Here is an 11,429-nt window from a genome sequence, read left to right on the forward strand (position 1 = left end):
AATGACCCCACCCTGTAGGGTCCCACTCAAAACGAGGTTTTCAATTTGTTTTTCATTTTGTTTTCTTATTTAAATTTGTTTTTTTCTTCATAAGATGAGGTTTTGTAAATTTAGAATATAGTACAAAATTATTAGTTTTGATTTTACATCAATTCATTAAAGATGTTATAGAGTGTAATGATGACAAATCAAAGAGTCGTGAAGATTGAACTAGATAAGCAAGAAACTCCATGTACCGCATTCCTCACATGGGCTGCTAGTAGAGTTTGAAGACTTGAGGACTCTTTGTTGTCTGCTATTGATGACGAAGTGTGGGCTGTGGACAGTGGAGGTACGGTGTGTTGGTGGATAAATTAATATCCAACAACATTTCTGTCATTTGCAATTGTGCTTCGTGAGGTAAATCATCATATTTAAATTCCAACAGGAAATATGGAAATCGTTCGAATGTTTTAGCACAACTAAGCGCTAGGCAATTGATATTTCTTTCTCATCAACTGTCACATCTGACCCATATTAGTGAAAACTGTTGCTGATGTCTATCCCCGCATCAAATCGGCAATTTATTGATTTTAAAAATTAAATTAAAAATTATTTTAAAACTGGGTCAAAACTGTTGCATTTGACTTTATCTTTATGAGGAGTAGCAAGATTCTCTCTGCGGTCCTCCTCTGTAATTTCGCGGAAATTCCAACTTTTTACTGACGTCTTATTAGAACCCGAGTTGTAAGCTTCTACATCTGTGTCGTAATAGCATCCTCCAGGACCTCCTCTCATATTCCTGACATTATTCAAGTTCTTGAAATGGCGAATTGCAGTCTTTACAAACCTCAAAAAAATTTCAGTAGTGAGAGTAAATCATTTGACGTTTTCCTGAGCTTTCGCGGACCCGATGTGAGGCAAACCTTCGTTGATCATCTTTATCATTCTCTATCCACTGCAGGATTGCGCGTCTTTAGAGACAGCGAGGAATTGGTAAAGGGCAAAAATATTGAACGGGACCTTGAACTAGCCATTAAAGGCTCCAGCATCTATATACCCATATTTTCCCCTGGTTACGCAAGTTCTGATTGGTGTCTCCGGGAGGTTTCTCTTATGTGGGAGATCAGTTCCAGAAGCGCAGACACTGTAGCCTTGATCCCTCTTTTTTATAATGTGGAGCCATCACATGTGAGATATCCTCATAGAGATGGTCCATATGCGGAGGCTTTCGATAGACATGTGAGCAAAGGTAGGCATAGCCAAGGGGAGATCCAAAGATGGAGGAATGCGCTACATGAAGTTTCTTGCTTATCTGGGTGGTTTCTCGAAGAAACGTCCTTTGGGTACTTGTTCTTTTTTATGTGCGTGTTTAATGTTTGTAGATCAGGGGAGGCATGTAATAGAAATAAAATTGATTTCTCAAATGCCTGAAATGTGGCAGGTACGAAGGAAAGCTTGTGATGCAAGTGGTGAAGGACGTTCTCCAGACATTGGATTTGGGAGTATTAGATGTGGCCCCACATCCTGTGGGACTCACATCTCTCTGCGAGGAGGTCATACAGTTGTTGAGACTCGGTGATAAGGCAATTCATGGTAGGCGCACCCTTGGTATTTGGGGCATGCCAGGTCTGGGTAAAACCACCCTGTCAAAAGCCCTTTATAACAAGATCCATCGTCGCTTTCATGCTTCCTGTTTTGTACCTGATGTAAAAGCAGAGGGGTCCAAGAGGAGGCTTACAAAATTGAAGCAGAAAATAGACAGGGATCTGCGGAAAATGCCGAAAGAGGTGAACAGGATTGATGATGGAATAACTCAGAGAAATAATTTGGCCGCCTCGTTAAGAGTACTGGTGGTTCTGGATGATGTTGACAATGTGCAGCAGTTGAATGCTCTCATTGGTAACTGGTTTGGAGAAGGAAGCAGAATCATCATAACAACCCAAGATAAGCATGTCTTGGAGGCGCAACAAGTTGATGAGATTTATCCCATGAGAAAACTTGAGCATGCTGAAGCCGTGGAGTTATTCTGTCGGCATGCCTTTTTCAGTGACCAACCGGAGAAAGGTTACGAAGATAAGACGGAGAGAATTGTGAAGGGGTGCTCGGGTCTTCCTCTGTCCTTGGAGATTGTAGGCGCGCACCTGTACAATAGACGTGAGAATAGATACTGGGATGAAACCCTACACAAACTTGAAAAGGTCGGCAACGTCGATCTCGTGTTTGAAACTCTCAAAATAAGTTACGACAGTCTGGCCCTTGAAGTGAAACGCATCTTTTTAGACATAGCCTGCTTCTTCGTCAACCTCAAGAGCAGCCTCTCCCTTCGCAATAGGGCCTTTGATATGTGTTTTTATGCTAAATTTTGGTGTGCCTTAGGGTGTGAGTCTGTCTCTACAAGTCTGAAAATTCTTGAAGAGAAGTCACTCATTGCAGTACACGAGTACAGATATTGCGAGGACCCGGATGAGGACATAGATGAAGAGGAACTCGCAGATCAGTACTTGTGCGAATTTTCTATGCATGAGGAGATAAGAAGAATGGGTTGGCGAATTGTCCGAGAGGAATCGTTGAGCTATCCAACCGATCGCAGTAGAATTTGGCAGGAGGAGGACATACATACTATAACCGCTGCTATGACCATCCAGGTACTGTTCATCCTCCCTTTGACATTTTCTAGCCAGTAGTTGGAAAGTTAGCATCTAATCTAAAAGGGTAAAGCTGACCAGTTATGGGCAGAATCATTCTTACGTTACCGTTAGTCTAGAAAACCCCATTTCTGAAGTGCGTATAGACAGAGATTACAGGGGAGACCAATCTGCTACGGCATGGAAGCCAGATTTTTTTATTATACTGTACTAAAATCTATTGTATCACTTCTATAAATAAAGGGCAGTAGAAATTTCTGGAAACAAGAATTAGAAATATCTACAAAACATGATTCTTTCATAGACCAATGTAGTCGGCTCCTCTTTTTTCGGCATCCATAGTGCTTGACATGATATTAATGTACCTGTTACGTGTTATGTTTTGGCTGATGAGATAATAACGTCAGGTTGTTTTCTTAATGCTCGGACCAAGGTGAAATATATATTCGTGTGTACTCATTTTATCTTAATACACCTTGCAAAGTCACTATTTGTAATTGAAAATATTTAAACTAGAATACACATTGTCATGATTCATAGTTTCTATAATATACCTCAATACTCTCTTTTCTATTTGTCAATGTGAGTGCTTAGATGAATTTATAAATCTAGATATCAAACTCACTCCATACATTATAGTCAACCTAATTGCTGTGAAATACGTCAAATTACCAACCAACTTTTCAAATATAGTTGAATCAAAAGTCATCTCATTATATTCTCTACTTAGTTTTGTGCCTATTGTCACACTGAACCTTCTCAAAACATCTTACATATTTAATTTGACAAATGAAAATGTATTTGTTATTTTTTGTAACTTCAATGCTAAGAAAATATTTCATCATTCCCAAATCTTTCTTCTCAAATTCCTTCTTCATTGCTGATTTAACCATGTCAATAGAAACATTTTGTAAAGATGAAGTCATAAACATATAGACAAACAATTAAAATATGATCTTGTTCATTGACTTTGGTGTAGAGTGTAGGCTCGCTAGTGCTTCTACTAAACCACTCTCTATCATGTATGCATCAATCATGTTGTACCATGCTCTTGCTGGTTTATTCATTCAATGGAGTGCCTTCTTTAACCTATTAAATTTGTCTTCAAAGCCTTTTATCTCATAACTTGGTGGTTGTTGCACATAAACTTCTTCTTCCAAACATCTATTAAAGAAGGTTTATGTATCATCCAATTGATAAACTTTCCAACTGTTTTGAATTGCAATAGTTAGTACAATTTTAACAACATCTTGTTGAGCTACCAGAGAATGTCTTATTATGATTAACTCCATATTCTTGTACAAACCCTTTAGCTAATAGTCTTACCTTATAGTTGTCAAATTTTCTATTTACCATAAACTTAGTTTTGTAAACCCATTTTACACCTATGCATTTTTTATCCTTAGGAAAATCAACTAATCCTCATGTATCATTCTTCTCAATAGATTACATTTCATCATTCATTGTGCTAATATGTTGTTCTTTTTTAATTGCATCTTCAACTTATATAGGACCGTGAGAGAATAAAGCATATTTTAGTTGAAAGTCTATTCTATCTCCTTGTTCATAAATATCTTGCAAACATCTATTTTTCTTGCTTGTAAGCCTTGATCTCAATTGTGAAAATGTAGGATTTGAATCATTACTTACTTGTAGACTTTGCAATTCTTCTTGATCAACACTCATTTGAGTGTGATCTCATTGTGGTCATCTTGGAGAAGTTTATCCTTGCTCATTTGTTTGATCATCTTCATCTTCTTCATCTTATGCTTCTTGACCATCATAAAGTATTGATGTTGCACCTATAAATGTCTTGTCTATGTTGCCATCCCAAGATTCTTCATTTTTAAAAACATCTCTAGTTACAATGAATTTGTTAATTATAGAATTAAATAACCTATATGCCTTAGACTATTCATCATAACCAATAAAAATACAATTTTCCCTCTTATCATCCAATTTACTCTGTGTTTCCTTATGTAGATGTGCAAATGCAATACAACCAAATATCTTGAAATACGAAACACTATGATATATACCACTCCATCCTTGCTATGGAATTTTATCTGTCATACTCCTTGTTGGACTCCTCTTTAGAATATAAGTTGCACAAGCTATTAATTCAACCCAATACTCATTCGGTTTATTTCACCTTCCAACATACTCCTTTTTATCTCCATTATTGTTCAATTCTTTCTTTTTAAAAAACTATTTCATTGTGGTGTGTTACTTGTAGTAAACATTTTATCTATTTAATGATACCTATAAATAGCTAAACCCTCATTTGACTTTGTTTCTCCTCCTTTGTCTAATCTTAATACTTTGATTCATAGTTCATTTTGTTTCTCAACCAATTTTTCAAACTCCTTGAACTTTGCAAATATTTTACATTTATATTTAAGGAAATAAACCCATTTGTTTCTACTAATGTCATCAGTTAGTGTTAAAAAATAAAAAATTTCCCTTAATGATAGTGTTTGCATTGAACCACATATATTTGTATGGATAATTTCTATATGTGCTTATGCTCTATATGACATCGATTTTGAATTTTTTTTCTCTTTGATGCTTAGTCAAAATAAAAATTTCACACAAACTCAATGGTTCTTCAATAGGGGGGTACTCCTCTTACCATTTCCTTTCTTTGCAACAAATACAATCCTTTGAGTTTCAGATGACTGTACTTCAAGTGCCATTTCCATGATTGATATTAACTTGTTACCTTGAAACTCATCAAATTGTTCAACATATTTCTCTTCATCTAAAGTGGTAATGGTCTATCATTGCTCATTTCTACTCTTGCAATCATCATGTTGCTAGGAGGAATATCAAATATAGTGCACACATTCTTCTAAAAAATAAGACTATACTCATAGTGGCGAAGTTGTCTGACACAAATAAGATGATGCTTCAAGCAAGGTACATAATAAACATCAAGAATATAGTTCCTACCAAGATTTTCTACCTCATTGATTGTATCTTTTCTAGTTACTTCCACTATGTCATTATTGCCCAACTTAACTTCTGATTTGATTGAGGTATCCAAGCTTTCAAATATGTCTTTGTTTCCTATCACATAACTATTACAACCACTGTCAAAAAATCAAACGTCACTTGAACTTTCTTGAGCAACATGACATATAATGAATACAATCTTTGAACTTCTTTTAGTAAAATTTGCATTTTACTTGACTACATTAGCTTGCTTCTTTAGACATTAACATACAAAATAACCATACTTCTCCCAATAATAACATTACACATTTGATTTATGATATCTTTGTGATGTCTGAATGCTATTGCGTTCCCTTCAATTGAAACTTAAATTTTTCCATCCTCCTCAATTTATACTATTTCTTTCTTCTCTTTCGAAATTGTTAAACCTTATCTTCTTTCTCTAACTTCAAGATCTCTTTCTCTATGTGTACTACATGCCATTTGTTCTCCTCTTTCTCTATCTTTCCCAAATGTCATTTATAATTTTTTAATGTATTCTCCAATGAAATACTACTATGCATGTTCAACCCATCCTCATGATTTTGAAATGACCTCACTAACTCATCTATACAATTTCAACAATCCCTGTTGTCTGCTTACTCTCTTGACTTTTCTAAAATTTACGATTTTCCTCAATTTGGACAATGATCGCATTAAAACTGTCCTTGGGCGGCGCTAATTTATCCACAAAGACTCCTTGCCCAGTGACTTTCGCAAGAGCTGCGAGTCATTCATCAACTGGCTGAAATTAAATTATATTTTGGAAAACCCCTGTTTGGGCGGTGGTTTACAAACCCTAACTTTGAGAATATGATATACACAAATGTCTTACAAACCAATGTCCAACACAGTCTTCTTTAACACCGTTCAGTACCAAATTTGACTTTAAAGCAAATACATTATCATAAAACAACGATTTTCAAATGTACCTCAGATAGCTTCAATAGTTTTCCCTACCTCTGAAATGATTTTCATACGTTATCTGGTGCCTCAGCAGCTTCATTCACATGATCTGCAAAGAATATTTCGATATTTATGTCCTCCTTTCTCTGCCTTCAAGACAGCTACGATCTTTGATTTCTTCTGATACAATGATGATGAGTCCCTGCGATCCCTTACTCCTTACTATGCGACCTAAACACGGCTTCAATCTCCACTTTGGAAACACTAATTCCAATACTTCTTGACTGAGGTAAAAAATATTCCCGAACGATGCTACGGTAGAAAACGAGAGTCCAATATTGCAAATAATGGGGAAAACAACTGTCTTCTGACTCGACCTGCGCTTACATTATTTCTGTGATTGGCAGCAATCAAGTTCGACTATGAAGCGGGCAGAGACACAGAATACAGAGAAGACCAATGTGCTTATGCTACAGAACACAGAAAATGGTGTTAGCAATGGAGCAAGTGAATTTGGTTGTATAAATTAATATCTACAACCTCTTTCTTTTTTATTCTGTGGGGCCCGTGGTGGCTGTGTTGGGGGTCATTTTGTCGTAACTGCTATCGTAGTTTAGAGAGAGATTTTGTTATTAAAAAAAATGTCTGTAGGTGGTCCGCCGGGACCCGGATCTGAATAAGACATTTTGGCGAAGAAAGTATACATTTTCATTTGTCTGCGCATGACAAGCTTTGTTTACAGACCTCCGTCATAAACTTCACTTATAAGCGATGCTCTGTCTTTCTTCTTGAACAGGAAAACTCAAGAGTAGAGGGCCTTCTGTGGAGAAAGAGAATGGAACTTCAGCGTATAGACAATTTCGCACAATTGTGGAGGTTAAATTTCTTGTTGTTGTGGAAACTGCAACTAAAAACTGAGATACAGAGGCTTCCTACGAATCTAAAATATCTGATCTTGTCCGATTGTCAATTGAAGACCTGCAGTCCCAAGGTCAGTTACTTCCTGCTCTATTTTTGGTGTAAAAAAGACCAAAAGTGTAGTGTGCTATTCATTTTTTGCTTTCCAGGGATAACATTATTGCGCATGATCTTACTACACTTGTCATCTGATAGATGGCTGCAATACAGAGGGACAGCGACCAAAATGGAACATCTGCTCTTTCAACTGTTCTTCCTAAATCCATTATTCAACTTATATATCTGCGATACCTTGATATGAGCGGTACTAAACAGAGCTGTCTCCCAAAAGAGATCTGTGAACTTCCGTGCTTGGAAGAGCTTTATCTAAGCAGATGCAGTTTGAAGGCCCTGCCTGAAGATTTTGGAAATCTTATCAAGCTAAAGACGCTCGACGTCAGCAACAATTCCTTGTCAGAATTTCCTCCAAGCTTTCAACATCTGAAATCTCTAATGCATCTAGAGATGGCCTGGAATAATGAACTTGCAGCATTTCCTCCTCTTCCAAAAGGGCTTAGTAGTCTCAATGCCAGAAGATGCTCAAAATTGCAAGTAATATCTCTCATGTATGATATGAAGTCGTTAGAGACAATGGATCTATCTCACTGCGAAAGCATAACTCGACTTCTGCAATTGCAAAGTTGTAAATCTTTGAGAAATCTTAATGTAGAAGGGTGTAGGCAACTTGTCAAATTGGATCCTCTCCCGCAAACCGTCACTTGTGTACGCACTTCAGGCTGCTCACAATTACAGAATCTCTCCTTCACTAGGGTTTATGGTGAAAGAACAGAGTATCTGGCATGCTCGGCTTCTTCATATCGTGAGGAGAAAGCAGGAGGAATTATATGGTCGCTAAGTACTTATCATAATGATTTGCCTGAAAAGCAAAGGCTGTGTATGATAGGCTGTGATAATATTCATCTGAACATTTACGAATTGTTGAAGGTCAGTCTTTTCTGAATGTTTTCGTTGGTGGCTAAATTATAATCTCCAAATTCGCTTACTTCACTTGGTGTGTTTTGAATCACAAGATCCTTAATCCTCGATTTTGTACAGCTAGAGTGATGCTTTGTAATTTAATTAATGTGGGGATAGAGATATCCATTTGGAGATGCAAATTTGTGTTAGAGCTAATCCTATAATTTGTTTGAATGACAGGATCTTAACCATCTGGAGCAACTGGATTTGTCGGTGGCCTCAGGAGAGGAGTTGCCTGGTGATACGCAACCTCTTGTAGGCCAAAGGAATCATACGCTGCAAAGGGGCAACTCAACCGTAGCAATTCTATTTTGCTTTGTCTTCAACCTTAATCAGAGAGTCCGTCTTCCGCAAATGGATGTGGTAATGACATTTTTGGGTGAAAACCCTGATTGCCCATATTTTCGAGCTTTCAAACTTCCTTCTTGTGCAACTGAAGATCATGAGAGCGGAAAGGATATTCTGCGAGTGTGTCTTTGCAAAGAAGGGTGGTCATCCCCTGCTATACCATTTTTTGGAGGTGGGACGATAAGCTGTTCTTACTCTGTATCAGATCACTTGTCCCAATGCGGGAGTCCGGTGTTACTTCAGCAGGTTGAACTTCTTCTGCTTGAAAGAGATCCTACTCCTAAAATCGCCACACGGCTTTTGCGCGAGTGGAAGTTACTGTCATCTTTGAGTGACATTACAGAAGAAGAGAGGGAAGTTGTCAGTATCGAAAGAGGATTTACCTCTGAAATCGTCACAATGTCGTCTTGTAATGACGCCGGAGAGGAGAGGAAAGTTACTGATACATCCTCAGAGGAGGATAATGTAGGAGAGGAGACGGAAGAAAGGGAAGTTTCCGGTACTGAAAGAGAGGACAGGGATGTTGCTGGTATTGAAAGAGATGATAGCTTTCAATTCATTACAGAGCTTTTTCCTGAGTTGGAATTAGGGTCATCTTCTAATTGCACTGCAGGAGAGAGGGCGGAAGTCAGTAACATCGAAACAGATGCCGCTTATGAAATGGCCACACAGATTTGGCAAGAATGGGTATTGGTGCCATCTTTCAGTGATAATTTAGAAGAGAGTGTAGTTGCTGATAATGTAAGAGATGCGACTGCGTAAATTGTCCCAGCTCTTGCACGAGGGAAAACCAATGTCATCTTCTATTTTATAAAGAAGGAGGAAATCGAGCAGTGGAAAGGGCTGATTTTATTGAAATCTTAACTTTTCCTCGAGTGTGAATCGCTATCATCTTCTACTCACCATCACCACCATTGAAAGAGATAGCATATTAGTAGCAAATAATATGTAGCATATTTTAGAGGGATTTTTAGGTGTTATTCTATTTGTTGTATGTAATATATTATTGAATTTACTTTTTTCAAATATCTAACTGGTTTTTATCAATAATTTTTTTTTCCCTAATTGACATATTTCAAACAAAATTATATTTATTTATATAATTTATATATTGTAAAAAATATTTATCTCTAATATCATTGGTTAAATTTGTTTGGTCATAAGACTCCTTTTTGTGGAGGCTACATCCATATTACATTTTTGTAGGAAAGATTGTCGCATTATACATTACAAAATGAAATAATTATCATGATTATTAAATTTTCACTAGATTTTAACTTCTTCGAGATGCTAAAGCTTTTTAAATTTGACTATTTATATTTTTGTACAATCTTCACACTCTTTGACATGTCATCCTTAAACTCTATAACATCTTTAATGAATTGATTGAAAATCAAAACTAATAATATGGTACTATATTCTAAATTCCAAATACAAACCCTCACCTTATTAAAGAAAAAAATAAATATAAAGAAGAAAATCAAAACAAATTTTAAATCGAAAACCTCATTTTGAGTGGGACCTTATAGTGTGCTGTCATTATTTTGGAGCTACATGAAGGAAATGGACAAACTTCTATAATACTCCAAGATGTGGACCCTTTCTTACGTCATGTTGTTCCTCATCTATATAGCAAAACCCACACGAATAAAATCACACATTTATTTTATTACTTTCATAAACATGAATATGATTGTAATTAGATTAGTATGAGTGTTTTTTAAACAATTAATTTCATAATATTAGGTCTGATTACTTATCAATTATATTTCTTGATTAGTTAAACATTAGAGTTTTAAATAAAATATTTCTAGTCTTTACAATAAGTTGTAGAAATTAAATAAAATAGTTCTAATAATTTGTAATCTATTTTTAAAAATATTACAATATTTAGTTTTAAATATCACAAAGATAGCATAATATGTTTATAGGAGGTAGCATATATATCATGAGTATATAATTTTTTAATTATAATTACTCTAGTATTATAAAGGTTCCTTTAACAATATGTTATTGATTTCTAATTTCATAAATTAGATGGGATAAAAATAAATTAAAATTATAGTATAAATATTTTCTAAATTATAAGGAATAGTACATGCACTATGTGACACTTGTTAAAATAATGGTCCCTATATTGCATTGTTAATTGGTATAATAATTTATTTTTTGTAGAAATAGCTTTTTGTATTTTTAATTTCTTTACAATTATATAATATTATGTAGTTATATTATTGCATCATTTTTAAAAAAAAATCATATGGATTTATATTTAGGGATTAATTTTTATTTTTAATATTTCAAAGTTAAAAGAGAAATATTAAGACTTTCTTTTCTTCTTTATATGATCTTTCTATAAATTCAACATAGAGTGTAACCTTCACCACCTAGTGCTATTTGATGATTATCTATTTCATTATGTCATGAATTTCAAAAGGGTCCTCTATTCATCCTTTTATGCAATATTAGCTACCCAAGTTTTTTTGTAGAAATTACACTGATAACATTTAAGATGCAAAATCCATGAGTCCATATGGGTCACTTAATGAATTATATGCACATTAAACTTGGGCGAGTAAAGTTCAATATTGATTAATTATGGGATAGTATGCAACAAAC

The 11,429-nt window shown here is 35.4% G+C and overlaps 1 protein-coding gene across 3 annotated transcripts; it reads left to right on the plus strand.

Annotated features, from left to right (window-relative positions):
- Nucleotides 1-625: 625 nt before the first annotated feature.
- LOC149557646 (uncharacterized) lies at nucleotides 626-9,860 on the plus strand. Of its 3 annotated transcripts, none has more exons than XM_089832246.1 (5): nucleotides 626-1,325; nucleotides 1,424-2,627; nucleotides 7,324-7,518; nucleotides 7,641-8,429; nucleotides 8,643-9,860. In XM_089832246.1, the coding sequence occupies exons 1-5, from the start codon at nucleotides 805-807 to the stop codon at nucleotides 9,570-9,572; spliced, it is 3,639 nt and encodes a 1,212-aa protein (XP_089688372.1). In that variant the 5' UTR covers nucleotides 626-804; the 3' UTR covers nucleotides 9,573-9,860. The 3 variants fall into 3 exon arrangements, with proteins under 3 accessions (XP_089688372.1, XP_089688373.1, XP_089688374.1); XM_089832247.1 differs by having other exon boundaries at nucleotides 675-1,325; nucleotides 7,656-8,429; XM_089832248.1 differs by having other exon boundaries at nucleotides 1,119-1,231.
- The last annotated feature ends 1,569 nt before the right edge of the window (nucleotides 9,861-11,429 follow it).

Source organism: Cupressus sempervirens, chromosome 5 (assembly GCF_028749045.1).
Source record: "Cupressus sempervirens isolate cs-2001-9-10 chromosome 5, ASM2874904v1, whole genome shotgun sequence".
NCBI lineage: Eukaryota > Viridiplantae > Streptophyta > Pinopsida > Cupressales > Cupressaceae > Cupressus > Cupressus sempervirens.